A 16,174-nucleotide genomic window follows, 5' to 3' on the forward strand; every position below is an offset into this window, starting at 1 on the left:
GATATGATAAAATAATAATTAGTTATAAATTATCAGGGGTTCAGGGGGTGGGGAGAGTGGGAGGGAGGAGAAAATGAGGAGCTGATACCAAGTAGAAAGCAGGTGTTTTGAGAATGATGATGGCAACATATGTACGAATGTGTTGGACAAAAATGATGTATGTACAGATTGTGAAAAGAGTTGTATGAGCCCCTAATAAAATGATTATTAAAAAAGAAATTAAGAAGACCTCAATAAATTTGAATATAGATTAGAAAAAAATACCAGATTTTCTAATGTATCATTTCTTCATTAATATGATGCAACTATTATTGCAAAGTAGCTATAACCAAATCACATATAGTACATAGAATCATGTTCTGGGATTTAAATCATTACTGGATCAATTAACTACTAGTAATATATGAATAAAGAACAATTAAGTTTTATCTTATTTTGCTAATGATGATATCAGGAATTATTACAATTAATATTCTCTAAATTTTAAACACCACTTTGGAATTCAAAGAAAGATTGATATGTGATTGAAATGGCTGAATGCTTTTCTCAAATTGTTTTTCTGGAAATAATACTAAAATTTTCAATTCTTCATTTTTCAAAAAAATTTTCTTAGCTCTAAAGGAGGCTTCAAAAGATATTCTTATTTCCCCATGAAATTTTTGAAGCTCCCTTACAGTTAGATATCAAATCTCAGGAAGAAAAGTTGCCTGCTTTCACTTGAAGGTCTCACAACAGAAGACACACCCCCAGTGAAAAACTGTGGTCATTGCTTTAATGGAAATATTTACATTGAGCTAAGAATTATGACCAACGAGTATAAGTTAGTTTCTAAATGTAAACTGATGTAGAAAAAACATGTTAAATAACCTAAAAATTAATGCTATGAATTTGAATGATTGGCCATATTGGGTCGCTATGAATCGATAACAACTCAATGGCTATGAGTTTATGAGTTGATTTGAACTGTCCCATTATTCCAGTATCTAATACTATAGGTAGGTGGGCAGGTAGGTAAGTAGGTAGGTAGGTAGGTAGGTATGTAGGTAAGTAGATAGATGATAGAAAGATAGAAAGATAGATAGATATAGATTAGATAGATTAAGTTACCCCAGTTGCATTGTTGGGTAATGTCACAGCTCAAACTCATGAGGCTATCTGTTCCCAAAAAGATTTACAGCCTCAGAAGCCCAATACAGTGTCATTATGAGTTGAAATCCACTTGATGGAAGTGGGTTATGTGTGTGTGTGTGTGTATGTGTGTGTGTAAGTGTTTGTATGTGTGTCAAACCAAAGTTAATGTCATTGATTCAATTCTGACTCATAGAGACATTATAGTACAGGTAGACCTGCTTCTGGGTTTCTGAGACTATAAAGCCTCATCTTTCTCTCTAAAATATCTAACTATCCATCTATCTATCTATCTATCTATCTATCTATCTATCTATCTATCTATCTATCAATGATTTGAAATACATCTTTTACTATCTTTTTATTGTGGTTAATATATATGTAATAAAGCATTGTTATTTTTATTTTTAAAATAATCACATATACAGTTCAGTAACATTAATTTTGCATAACATACTGTTCAATCATCACCTTTTCCTATTTCTAAATCATACTATCACCCTCAGCAAATGCCCAGGGCCCCTTAAGCATAGATTCCTCCTTCCAACCTTCTTCCTACATGTCTCTTGTAACCACTAGTAAAGTTGGTCCCTATGACCTAGCCTATTTCAAATGTTACATGTAAGTGAAATGAAATAATTTTAGCCTTTTGTGAGTGGTCTACTTCAGAATAATGCAGTCAAAATATATCCTTGAATTATATAAATAAAGTTAGGACATGAGACCGAAAATGCAAGTTAGATGCTCTCCTAACTACAATTCTTATTTGTATAGCAAAACTAATTTTCTAACAAACAAATTTGCTAACTAATTTCATCATTTTATAAAATGAATAGTCTTTGGCAGTACATCTAATGATGAAGTCCTCCCTTGCTTGAATGTAAATTGACTGCCACTGAAATCAAATGATGTGGGTGTGGCCTCTGTTACTTCTGCAAACTTACATTACACAAATACACAAATTGCTTTTCTGTCCTGAGTTTCAGTTTTTACATATGCAAAATAATGGAGTTGAATAATGCTTTCAGTGGTTCTAGAAAGCTCTGCTTCCGGGTAAAATTATGACCTCACAATCTCACAGCATTTTGTCCAACTGTTCTAATTCCTTCACCCCTCCAGTATCATGTGGAAGTGATTAAACTCTTAGTTACTAATTAGACAACCAAGTCTCAATCTTCCATGTTTCCTCCACTCTCCAATATCAGGGTAGGCAATGGAGATAGTTTATACTCAACCAAACACTGGACAATAATCCCTAACCCATGGACATATATTCGAGGGTTGTAGCACTGCTCCTGCCACATGGATCAGAATCTCCACGATTATAAATGGTACCCTTACCTGTGCAGAACTCTTTTCAAGTTTTTGGGCTAAATTATCCCATCGTTGTGCAAAGTTGTCCATCCATATTTCCATCTTTTGGGTCACTAATTTATTTTTCAATGCTGAAAGAAGATCTTGGTTGAGTGAGGAGAGTTTGTCCATGGTTCGCTTTTTCTTTTCTAGATCTGTTTTTAATGCCTATTGAAACAAGGAAGATCAGAGCATAAGCCTAGATTGCATTGCATAAGGCATTGTCCATTCTTCTCCCATGAGTGTCTCATTTATATAGATAAGTGTGCAGATCATATATGCAAAAGATCAAAAGTACATAAATATGAGTAGACAATTAAAATTCTAGGAAGCATCCATAGAACCTTGAGGAGAGAAAATATCATATATAAAATAATGTCCTAGGATGGTTTATTTATAATCCGTCTAGTGAAACAATTGAACCAGTCCCCATTGGTGGCTCCTTGTGTGTCAGAGTAGAACTGTGCTTCATGGGGTTCTCAGTCGATGATTGTTGAAAACATTGATCACCAAGGTTTTTTCTGAGATGCCTCCGTGTGAACTCCATCCTCCAACCTTTTGGTTGGCAACCAAGCACATGAACTTTTTTTTTTTAACAACTCAGAGAACCTAATCTATATGACTATTACCCATGCAAGTTTATGTATCAAGTATCAACTAAAGATACTTAAGAGCAGCCTTTGCATATTTTAAGCTGTTGATTGAAATTATAATGTGGCTTCAAAAGTCAAAACATAGCTCAACCTACTGAGGAAAAATTTAATATTGAAAGTTGCATCAGCCATCCTGTGGGATGTTGATGCATGTACTCTTTATTCTGAATGTAATTCAAGGGGAGACTGACTTTCAGGTGTCTGTAGATCTGAAGAGGAGATGCCTGAGAAGATGAGAATGATGGATCTTGCCATTTGGAAATCTGGAATTATCCAACTAGAATCAACTTCTGATCCTCGCCCCAACTGTTTTAACATTCCCTCCATGATGTGAAGATAAAAACTGTGTTATGTGATTAACTGATATTTAAATGTATCAAGCTTTAATTCTTTAATTGACATCAGACTATTCGAGTAGTTATCTTCCTAGAGCTACTTTTAGAACCCATTAAGTAATAGAATGGAGTTGCTGAATACTGTGTAAATCCTTGGAATTTGCATGGATTTATAATCCTTGGGGTTGCATGTTTTATAAGGGCCCAAATGGTTTAGGAAGTAACTTGTATGTCATTCATATTTACCAAATTCCAGGAAGCTATAGGGGAAGTGTGTTCCCTTTAGCTGATGGGGGATGGGCATCTGAGTAGCTTTTGTGTAGTGAAATCAGTACATCAAGACAGCTTATCATTTCATTTTACCCATTAAAGTCATTTTGCTCCTTGGAAATGTCAATTTTCAGGTCCCTAAGTTAACTTGTAAGCAAAGAATAAGAGGGGGTAAAAATGAGAAAATTCTCTCACAGGCCCTTTGCAATATCCTTTTTTTGGCAGCAGCAAATACAATGAACATAGTCTAAACTGTGATACCTGTCTCTCCAGAATGTAACCCTTGCAAATAGCAAATATCTTTTGATGAAGCCCAGGCACATGAGGGCTGGCGAGGTGTCAAGGACACAGAGAAGTGAACACACACTCTTCTAAAGGAGACTTTATCTAGCTATTTTGGCATGTCACTTTGGCATGTCTCCTACATTGAGAGCTCCGAATTGAAGACTAGTCTCTTGTCGCCTTTAATTTTTTCTGTCCTTCATTCAGAATCTGCTTCATCTGGTATACTTTATATTAGTTTATGCGATGCGTAGGGAGAAAACAAGGATTGAAGTTCATTTCTGGTTACTTTCATTAGAGAATATATCAGTTTTGTTCTCATTCTTATTTTGCCTCATCTCAAAAGTATGCAGTAAATGAAAATACGAATGTACATATTTAAGTGGAACACATATCAAAAGAAAACTCAGTAGTGGAAACCAAGAGTGAAAAATGTTGGGTAAACTGATTATTTTGAAACTTGGAATTTAGCTTCCCATTAAATTCAAAGGCATATTGGACTAAAAGAAAAACAATACTTTTCCCAAATAATAAGAGTTAAATTTACACTTGGCATATGTCAATTGCCATTTTGGAAAGTATATATTCCTGTTACTACTGTATAAGGATTCATTACATTTTTATTTTCTTTACATTTTTGCATGAATATCAGTATATATTACTATAACCCATATATTAAAAATGCATGCACTATAAATAATGTATTTTCATGTAAATTTAAATACTGAGAAAAACCCTTGCTAACCAAAATCTCTACCTAGCAAATTGCAGACATTTTAAAAAGTGATGGCAAGTTAGTGGTTTAGCCTCAACTGATTTCCTCCTCTTTAACTCAGTCTACTCATGTTCTCTCCCTTTCCCCTCTCCATAATCTCCAAGCCCCCAAATGACTCTCCATAACTAGCAGAAGAGAAGAGACAGGACATTAATCCAAATTTTGTATCAGGTTAATGGATTACATTCTCCAGTTGATGCTTGAGTGCCATTTATATTAAAGTTGGTTCTTATGTGTGCATCTTAAACAACTGGGGTTTAGTTGTTACAAATTATAAGAATATTTTCACTATTCTGAGTGGCAGAGGCCCAGAGACCTGTGAAAAACTCAAGAAGTAAAAGAAAGTTTCAGAAACATGTATATGACCAAAAAGTTAAATTTTATATAAGGGCTTATCATTTTAATTATACTCATTACCAGCATTTTCATCATCATAATCACTAGATAATAGTTAGTCTCATGGGTATAGTTCCAAGTTAGGCATGAAGCTGTAGGTAGTCACTCTGGCCCAAGTAATAGAACTGGAAAGAGACAGACAAATTTCTAAAGAGGGATAGGAGCCGAGTAGAAGTGAAAGAACTACATAGACTTCTGAGATCTTAATTCTGGTCCACAGAATACCTCAGGGTATACTAGCAAAAAACATTTTCCTTTTAACTTGCAAAATTTAATTTAACTCCTAGTCTATCTAGCTGTAGTTACTTATCTATATATAAATAGTCTTCCATAGCACCACCAATGTCCCTTATTCTTGTACGTAGGTTGATAACTCCATTGCCAAGGGCCAGAATCACCTGGGAAGTGGCCTTATAATTTTCCTTTCTAACAAGTGTTCAAGTACCACGCTCTGAGACTCTATCTGGGTAAATTCTTATTGAGTAAACACAGGATTTCGGAGCCAGGTCAAAAATCCTAAGAAAAGAGCCACATTGTTAAATACTTATGGTTCTGTCCCAAGCACTGGATCTTTCGCTTGTTCCAATAGCCCATGGAAAGTATCTGCAATTCTGTAGTAGCACACTTTCTATCAGAATACCATGCTTCTTGGAGTTGTCTTTTCTTGGTAAATAATAACAATAACTATACCACCAGTGAATGTACACAGGGTCAGATGCTTGCTGTGACTGGGACTCTTAAATTATAGTTTATAATATCCTACACATCTTAGAATTCATCACATATGGACACACTCTCTTTTTTCACCTTTAATGTGTATTTATTATACCCTTTAAAAAGCAGTTTTGATAATAAAATAAATAAAAGGTCAACTTATATGTTATATATATAATATTACATATCTTGAAGAAATGAGAAACCATTGTCTCCACCCCACTTTAACCTCCAATGAAAAATTGGAGAAGGTCCCATGGGCTGTGATGTTATTTCAAAACAAATTACACTCATTTTACAATGAGAATTTCAGTACACTGTATATATACCTACATATAGGGTAAGAATTGGTGACAGATGGTACCTGTGTTGAGTCTCAGATTGTGACATATTTTAATGAACATTAAATTCTTACTCACTACCTGAGTCAGCAGGGGAATTTTACCTCAAATTCTAGACCAGCTGTCAGGTTTTGTTAATTGGCTTAAACTATCAAATGGTAAGACTTATAGGAAACATTTTTACTTTTTTCACAAGGTAACATAATTTGACTTGTAATCATATCAGAAAATTATTGAGACATTGTTAAGAAAGTAATGCTATGGGACAGAGGCTAGCAGAGTCTTTTACACCCCACAATGTCAACATAGTGGCAAATGATTGCCAGAATTTACAGTGCTTAATTCCAAGATTTTTTTCTTTTCTTTCTTTCTAGAAATTAAGAAATATGAGAACTTTGTAAATGGTTTTTAAAGGTTGGATTTGAGTAGGATGTTTTAATGATCACATTGAAATTTATACTGAATATTTAAATTTCAAGTATGCCCCTCACATAAAAAAAGATACCTCAAATGACTACCTCTGGATCTCAATTCCCTCTTCAAAAATAACCTAGGTAACTGTTCCCAAGATACTTCAGGCATGTAATTTGACTAGGAATCCATTAATTGATTTACAAGGTCCCTTCTAGTTTTAACATGTTTGGTCTTGTCACTGTGTAACTTTCTAAAATCAACCTTGTTTATCTGTAAGTCTAATAAAAATACACAAAGGGACTCACGATAGCTTGGGAAATTAGGATTTTTTTCCCACTCAAAATAAATTTTCATGACTCTAGCATACGGCATTTTCTAAATATGGTTCTTATAATATCTACTACCAGATGTTCTTCTATAATTTGACTTTTGGGTTAATCCATTAAGAGATGAAGTCTAACTCCCTACGTCTAATCCCCTTCCCTGGTTGGTGACTATTTCAAACAACACAGTCTGGTAATTTCTGAGGCTATATGATGTTTAAAGACAAATTGAATAAAGTACTTCACATTTCGGCCTTGTTCACGGAAACATACTGGCTTAGAGCCCTTGGTCTCCCTGAAAGAATTATGACAACTTTTTAACATTTCTATCCTGTCCAAAAGCCTTTGGTTACTAGGTCTAGATCTTAAGTTATCCCAACACGGATGCTAAGCAGTGTGAGGGGCTATGTTCATATGATACCCGCCCTAGCTATCTAGACATCCTAGTTGAAGGATCTCCAGATTGCCAAGCCCTCATTTTTTGTGTGTGTCTTCTTCAAACCCCTCAACTATAAAATTAAGTAGCATAATTAAACAATAATGGTAAGCTATAACTTTTTGGATTTAATGTTACATAGTAATCATAATTGACAGAAAATGGAGTTTTGCTTTTTCAAATGTCTGCCCTTTGCATATTGCTGGGCCCTTTTTCTTATAAAGATGGGTTCTTTGATAGTTTCTCTTGTACAATTATCTCTTTAATATAAATTTATTTGTTTATGTTTATTGGATGTTATCACCATTACCTACAATGCTATAAATGTGATGGTAAATAGAGAATTTACACCTAAAGAGCCTGTATTTGAATATATATAATATAGAAATTTTATATTCAAATTATTCAAAACTTAAATAATTTTTATTCATTTAAAATGAGTAATTTCTCTTCTATTTTTCAATACAGGTTAATATTTTTCAATAGAGGTTAATATTTCAATGGAGAAATTTGGAAGTCATATCCAACATCATTTTCTTACCATAAAGTATACTCATCATGGTGTAGTGGTTTCATGGTTATGCATTAGGTTGTGATCTGTAAGGTGCTCCATGGGAGAAAGATGGGACTTTTTACTCCCATAAGTAATTAAAGTCTCAGAAACTCAAAATGGCAGTTCTACCCAGTCCCACAGGGTTGCTGTGAGTCAGCATTGACTCCATGGAAATGAGTTTGATTTTGGGTTTTGGTTAGTGCCTCTTTATAGCATACCCAGGGCTACTGCTGAATTCAGGTCTTCTGGCTGGTTTCTTTATTACCAAAAATCACACTATCAAAGGGAATTCAAAAATAATTTCCTATAGATCACAGAATAAAATCACAAATATACTGCTGGTATTTTTGTATTCAGCTTTTGATGTCTATAGAGATCATTTTGAATCTGTCTTCAGTGTTACCGCACTCAAAAGAAACCACCATATATTCTATCAATTATTGTTATCAAGATCTAGTAGTTGATAGGGGAATATATCTATATTAAAAATCCCATATGATTAGTAATTATGGATCATATTACAAATCGCATTAGTAATTGTGGATCATATTATAAATAAACATTTAGTTAAATGGTAGTACATGATGAAAATACTTGGGAAATTTATTTAAGATTAACCTTATGAAAATTATTTACCTATTGTGATCTAAAATGCACAGCATTGACAGAGATATGAGTCTATTCCTTTAGATATAGTTATTAAAATTATTTACCTTTTTTCATAATAGTTATTGTCAAGTTTAAGCTTAATAGAATTGATCTATCAAACCTTTTAGAAAATCTTCTCTATATAATATTTCACTTAAAATAATAAACTGATCCTACTTCATGGAAAATAATAAAATTGACAGAAAGACAAATTTAGGAGATTTATTTTAATCCTCTAATGTCCAACTTAAAACAAAATGACTCAAGAAAGCCTTTCCCCTAGAGTTCTTGTACCTGCCAAGTGCTCTCATTTATGAAAACACAAGGGGGCACTTACAATCAGTCCCTTTAATTATTTATTTATTTGCTTCAATGCTCTCGTCTTGTTTTCCAAACTATGAGATAAGCCCCTTAAGAGTGACCATAACCAGCTTATGTCCTTCTCTTGTATCACTTAGAGTTTTTCTACAGCACATTCCTTTAAAACGTTCTTCATAAAATAATTGAATTTTTCTGTTTCCTAACCACCCTTGCAGTTACAAGAAGAAATCACAAGGAATTGCAAGAAGTATTTGTGGTAGTTACACAAGCTATTGTCAATCTGAGACTTAAGAGTGAAGAGGTGGAGTTTAGTTTGTCAGTCAGGTCACAGCTTAATGACCTCATTTGGAGGCCCTAAGGAAGTAAATAGCTCCCTGAAAGTGAGACACTCTCTCACTCCCTGCAAGAGGCATGCTTGCTGACAAGACACATGGAGCTACACTAGAGCCCTGGAGCTGAAGGAGCCACGTGCCATCACTGAGAGGCTTCCATTGCCACTGGATCCACAAGAATTCCTACCCACTGGCCTGTGATCTTCCTGCATTTGGCAGCATTGCATGTGTTTTGTGAGCCTGAAGAGTAATTTTTAGATTGCTATCATATATATGGGCTAATATTGGGCTTATGGACTTGATTTGGACTGGCATGTTTTCTCAATATTCAATTGCTCTTGTTTATAAAGCTCTTTATTATACACATATGAGTGTCTATAAATTTGTTTCTCTAGTCTACCCAGACTAACACAATATTTAACAGACTTCTTACTGTAACTTTTTCTTTTACCTGAAGTCTTAATATGGAAACGCTATATATTTTATCTGGGGAAAACTTAAATGAAAAACTAACTAAAAAAATTTCCTGTACCTATCCCATTTTAATTAAGGACATAAAAAGGTACCATTATTGATTTTACTTTGATCTAAGCAAAAATGATGAACATTTGGTTTAAGCTTTGAGAGGATAGAAAAGACTAACTAGTGGTTTTAATAAGCACTATTATGATTTTAAAGGTATATTTAAAGGTAAGAAATACATACGGTAAGTTTTTGGAGGCTTGATAACTTTTCATTTTGATCCTTAAAGCCAGTAGTTGGAATCCTTTTCATTGCATCTTCTTTTTCTGAAAGCCATGCACCAAAAAGGCACTGAAAAAAATTTAAAAATTCTAAAAAGTTATCACAATATTAAAAGCAGTTCATCAGATTTTCTGTATCAAGAGTACAAAGTTAATAAACGTCCATCCATTTATCGGTTGCAATTTCCCCCCATGAAACTCACCTGTTCTTCAGCAAAACGTTGCCATTTTAGAAGGATATCTTGTAAAAGGACCCAGCGATCTTCTGTCCACCGGCAGATGCTTGCCCAGCGATCTCCCAGTACCTGAAAAACAGACCGTAACACATTAGTAAATAATTCATTGCTGATCATTTAAAATGGTATCAATGTTTGTGAATGTCTCTGGTTTTAAGCCACTTATATATTCTAGGTGTTATGTATTCTTCAGTGATTCCTTCTAATGATTATGCATTGTCTTTAGATTATATAACTTACTCATTTACCTCACATTGAAACACTAAGACACTTAAAATTATAAGAAGTAATCTCTGTACCAATATGATGTGTCTCCATGACAAGTGTAAGATAGCAAAAGCATAAATATAGAATTAAAAATTTTTCATTGATTACACAATGTCAGAAAGCAGGTTCCAAAGAAGAAAATCTGATAACTAAACAAAATTCCCCAATTACTCTGTGGCCCGATGCTGTATAAATAGAATGCCCTGATTATAGGGGGTGGGGAGATGCTCAGTGATTAAAATATATCTACATGTGAACTTAAAAGTACCTATCCATGATTAGTATAAAAATACTGAAGCTTCCTATGTCTCTAAACTATTACAATAAGTAAATGAAAACTTTGCTTGAGTAACAACTACCCTGCCTTTAGCATGTTGCTCATGGTTATGTATGCATACCATTTTAATATGTAACATAAACCAAGTACTAAGAAAGTGTGCACAGAACAAATGCTCATTATGATGAGATATCTGGGCAAAGGGATATTTTTATGACCAAATAAAAAAGCAATTTCTTCTATCACTTCAGCACCATTATTATGCATTTTAGAGCTTAAAATTCCAACTTTTTGTGATCTTCTATAAATAAGAAAATCATTTTCCGATAGTCCGTGAATCTTTACTTTAAAGTATACCAAAATATGGTCATGCTTTCTTTAGCATAGAATTGCAGCTTAAAAAAAAAGAAAAAAACTGTTTACAACTCATAGTGTTGACCAATATATTCAGGAGTTGGCATAAATCTTGATATACAGATTAACCACTCTACTCCCAGGGTTCTTTCATTCCTACCTCCAAAACCCAAACAAACAAAACCCACTGCCATAGAGTTGAGCATTTAAGGTCAGCAGTTCTAAACCATAGCATCTCCATGGGAGAAAGATGAGACTTTCTAATCCAATCAGGATTTATAATCTCAGAAACCCAATGGGACAATTCTATTCCTGTCCTTTAGGGTCACAATGCGTAAGTCTCCCTGGCATAAATTAATGTGTACACTGAATAATACAAACGCAAATATTATGGAAAAAAACATTTATTCCTATGTAGTTCAGAGGATCTTATGTCTATTTGAAAAAAAATGCCTATTTTACCATCTCCTCAAAGGTACATCCACATATGGATAAGCAGCCAGTAGTAAACATTTAACTACAGCATCAATATGATCATGTAAACATATGCAGCTGAGGCACAGGCGAGTTTTCAGGCTTTCTTCAGAAATATTAAGAAAAATGGCATTACAGCCAGCATGATGTCACATACTATTCCTATTTTGGTAGCTTGTCTCCTTAATTAGCTTCCTTTGACTCATCTTCATTTAGGACAGTAGCCATAGCTTTACAGCCGTGACGCACAGCAAAGGAATGGATTCAGCAATGGTCAACACTTAAAGATTACAACTTTATAGATAGATTTTTTCCCCTAACATACACCAGAAGGTTTTTGTTGTTGTTTTTTGTTTTCAGTGAATTTCCTGCTGTCCATCAGGAGATTGGTTGTGAATAAATGACCTTCAAAATGAGAAAGTTTGGTCTCTACACAAACAACACCATCTGTCTAATTTGATGATGCCGAGAGAAAAGGTCAAAACATGCAAGGATTATTACAGTTTATAATCTCCCGTGGAGGTGAAAGCCACAAGGGGTGGGAGGATAACTCAAACTGTTCCATCATCTTCAAAAAGAAAGAACAGGAATGGAGAGTTCAAAGCAGGCATGACATCTTCAGTGCACCCAGGTGCCCATGCTTACAAAAATGTATAGACCCTCACTGTGGTTTTGACTCCCCATTTAAGTGGATGAATCCCTTGAGCTTTCTGAAAGAATGTGGGGTTTTTTTTGTTTGTTTGGTTTGGTGCTTGCAGGGCATGGCGAGTGGGATTGCTCAAACTCGCTCAGTACAGTTGAGTTGATGCTGACTCATAGCGACCCTATAGGACAGGGTAAAATTGCCCCTGTAAGATAAACTAAAAAAGCATCTTAAGCTTGCAATACTAGCAAATAGCAGTGGATTCATTTTATTAGGCCATTCTATGAAATAAGTCTAAGTAATGATCCCACAATCTAGAATGCTAAAAATCAGAATTTCTGGAAATGGTGAAAATATATGACTACCCTGCATTTGGCATTGCATTTTGTCATTCATTATATTAATAAATTTACAAAAGTAACTAAATACTACTTTAGGTACATGATCAAACTATTTAAGCCAACTATTTTAATAATGTAATTAAAAGTGTCCTATATATTTAAAAAATGATTATGGATAATTCATTGAAGTCGATTTATAATTCAGCTGGTATATAGGTTACAGGGAATGAAAGTATCTATGCCATTCACTCTACTAGCATGACTTTATCTAAACAACAAGTATTTATGAAACCTTTATTCTCTGACAAATATGAACAGAATAAAGACATTGAGGAGAGGTGTGTTCTTTGGCACTATGTAGTATCTCACAAAATGGTAAAAGTAAGTATGTGTTTATAACAAGGGTAAACAACACATTTTAATTACTACAAGTAAAATGAATTAAAATTGACTCTCCAAAAGCATCTATTGTAGTTTAACCCCCAAAATTTAAGTGAAGATCACTGAGAATTTGTATTTTATGAGAGAAATAGAACAGTATATTGAGCTAAACAATTTATATTCACATCCTAGGGTGATCATTTGCTTTGCTTACATACCAATATTTGTTTGTCTTTTCAAATTGTAAAACAATTTAAGTACACAATTTCATGTACTATTCCTGGCAATTCTTTGAGGAATTAGTAAGATTACTTTCTCCCTGTGTGATAAAGTGACTTGTCTGGGAAATTTATGGCTGAATCATTCAGTTTCTCTCAAAGAAGATACTAATTGGGGGCTGGTACAATTCTTATCATAATCCATACATACATCCATTGTGTCAAGAACATATGTATATTTGTTGCCATCATCATTCTCAAAACATTTGCCTTCTACTTGAGCCCTTAATATCTGCTGCTCATTTCCCCCCTCCCTCCCCACTCCCCCCTACCTCATGAACCCTTCACCATTCATAAATTATTATTTTGTCATATATAAAACTGTGCGACATTTCCCCCCGCCTTCCTCTCTGCTGTTCCTCCCCCAGGGAGGAGGCTATACGTAGATTCTTGTAATCAGTTCCCCCTTTATACCCCACATTCTCTCCAGCCTCCAGGCATCGCCACTCTCACCACTAGTCCTGAAGGAGTCATCTGTCCTGGATTCCCTGTGCTTCCCGTTGCCATCTGTACCAATGTATATCCTCTGGTCTAGCCAGTTTTAAGGTAGAATTGGGATCATGATAGTGAGGGGTGGAGTATTTAAGAACTAGGGGAAAGTTACATGCTTCATCGTTGCTACCCTGCACCCTGCCTGGTTCATCTCCTCCCCAAAACCCTTCAGTAAAAGGTGTCCAGTTTGCTACCATTGAACTTGGAGTCTCCACTCTGCACTCACCCACATTTTAAATGATATGATTTTTTTCCTTGATGCTTGATACCTGATCCCTTTGACAGCTCGTGGTCACAAAGGCTGGTGTGTTCTTACATGTGGGCTTCGTTTCTTCTAAACTAGATGGCCACTTGTTTATCTTCTAGCCTTTAAGACCCCCAGATGCTATATCTTTTGATAGCTGGGCACCATAAACTTTCTTCACCACATTTGCTTAAGCACATGTTTGTCTTCATTGATCGTATCAGGGAGATGGGCACTCATTCATATGCTTTTTAGTTCTTTGATGTCTGATAACTGATCCCTTCTGCACCTTGTGGTCAAACAGGCTGGTTTGATTCTTCCATGTGGGCTTTGATGCTTCTCAGCTAGATGCTTCAAGCCTTTAAGACCCCAGAAGCTATATCTTTTGATAGCCGGGCACCATTAGCTTTCTTCACCACATTTGCTTATGCACACGTTTGTCTTCAGTGGTTGTGTCAGGAAGCCCACATGGAAGAAGCACACCAGCTTGGCTGACCACGAGGTGTAGAAGGGACCAGTTATCAGACATCAAAGAACTAAAAATCATATCAATGGGTGCCCACCTTCCTGGACAAGTGGTCTTTAACTTGAAACAAGTTACGTGACTGTTGTTTGCTATTTACATGTTGATTGATCATTATTTTTAATATCAAATCATCGATTAACTTCCAAGGGTCATGCATTTAACTATACTCACTTTAGAGAGGCACTTAATAAATTTTAGCAAATAGATGTTTAGCTTTCAAGTCTGTGTATTGTTTTTGAACGAGTACCTAAAGCAAGAGTGAATACATATCATTTAATATACCATTCCCTAGCATATCTTGCACTCAAAAAATGCTCAATGAATTGAATCAAAGTAACATCTGTTATAATGTGAGCATATTGCTTTCATGGATCTCAGTGAAGTTAGATAAGTGAATTTGATGCTTTCATGCTATATACATCTGCCCACATATAGACTTTGCAATGATGTATGTGCAAATATGAACAGGAATATAGAGTCCTTGCATGTTTTGAATTACCTATCTATTGCTAGTAAGTAGAGTTGATTTACAAAGGATAGAGATATAAACTAGAAAAAATTATGTCAGCTTTAGAATTACTTAAAGGTATTGTTTCCAAACATGGCCTGAAAAAGTGTAACCAAACTCTAATGCAGGCATAAAGCAGTTGGTCCAATAAGCTAATTACTTTTTTGGGAAGTTTTTATAGGAGGATTTGAAATTTCTAGAGGAAAAAATACCAGTACAGTCATGCACTGTTGCTTTGCCTCCCCTTTTATGTAGATGATTTTTTTGCACTTTCAGAAAGAATGCATGATTTTAGTTTAGGGGTTTTTTTGTTTTAGTTTATATTACTTATTTGCAAAGGGTTGATCAAACTCACTCACTGCCGTCGAGTTGAAGATAACTCACAGTGACCCTATAGGACAGGAGAGAACTGCCCCTGTGAGTTTTTGAGATTTTGACTCTTTATGGGAGTAGAAAGTCCCTTCTTTCTCCTGGAGAGGAGGAAAGTGGTAGTGCTAGATAAACATCCTACACAGAAATGTAAAACCAATGAAATCTAACACATCACAAATCATAAGTAGATATTAATTTTTATTTATATCCTCATTGTGTCCCAGCAGTAACAGAAGCTAAAGGTCAGTTTACTTATTGTAACATTTTGCTGGGGTAAACCCCACCTCCATTATCATCCATGCTCACAGTGTCAATGGGGAGAATTCCCCCTCACTTCATCCACATCTCTGTATTGCTCGATGTGCCAAGGACATTCTTCATCTGAGTCTGGTTGTTTGCGTGAGTTGGTTTTTCAAAGAAAAAGTGATGAATGATTTCCAAGGAGCATTTTGATAGAGACAACTGGGGAAATTTTGACAAGTCTAGGTGGTAACACTAAAGCACAGTGACCCTTAAATTCATTTAAGCCAGTGATCAAATGTGAGAACATTACCGTGCCCATCAGGATTAGCAATGAGATAAGTGTTCCCCAGGAGTGAGTCCAGCAAAGAACATACAGTTATGTACCATGGAGCATGCATCACCTGGGATTTATGAGAGAGGGAGCTAGAAGGAATGAAATATTGCCATAAAAACCCTGTTGGTGTAGGAGATTAAGCACTGGACTACTCACTGCAATAGCTCAAACCCATCAATTATGATAG

General features: G+C 35.1%; 1 protein-coding gene across 1 annotated transcript in view; it reads right to left on the reverse strand.

Annotated features, from left to right (window-relative positions):
* Window positions 1–16,174, reverse strand: part of LOC142433260 (dystrophin-like) — a 432,482-nt gene that overhangs the window by 152,467 nt on the left and 263,841 nt on the right. The window contains exons 11-13 of the mRNA XM_075538341.1: window positions 10,221–10,322; window positions 9,980–10,087; window positions 2,470–2,649 (exon numbers count right to left, since the gene is read on the reverse strand). Coding sequence (XP_075394456.1) covers window positions 2,470–2,649; window positions 9,980–10,087; window positions 10,221–10,322 — 390 coding nt within the window. The remainder of the gene's footprint in view (window positions 1–2,469; window positions 2,650–9,979; window positions 10,088–10,220; window positions 10,323–16,174) is intronic.

This window comes from Tenrec ecaudatus, chromosome X (assembly GCF_050624435.1).
Source record: "Tenrec ecaudatus isolate mTenEca1 chromosome X, mTenEca1.hap1, whole genome shotgun sequence".
Taxonomy (NCBI): domain Eukaryota; kingdom Metazoa; phylum Chordata; class Mammalia; order Afrosoricida; family Tenrecidae; genus Tenrec; species Tenrec ecaudatus.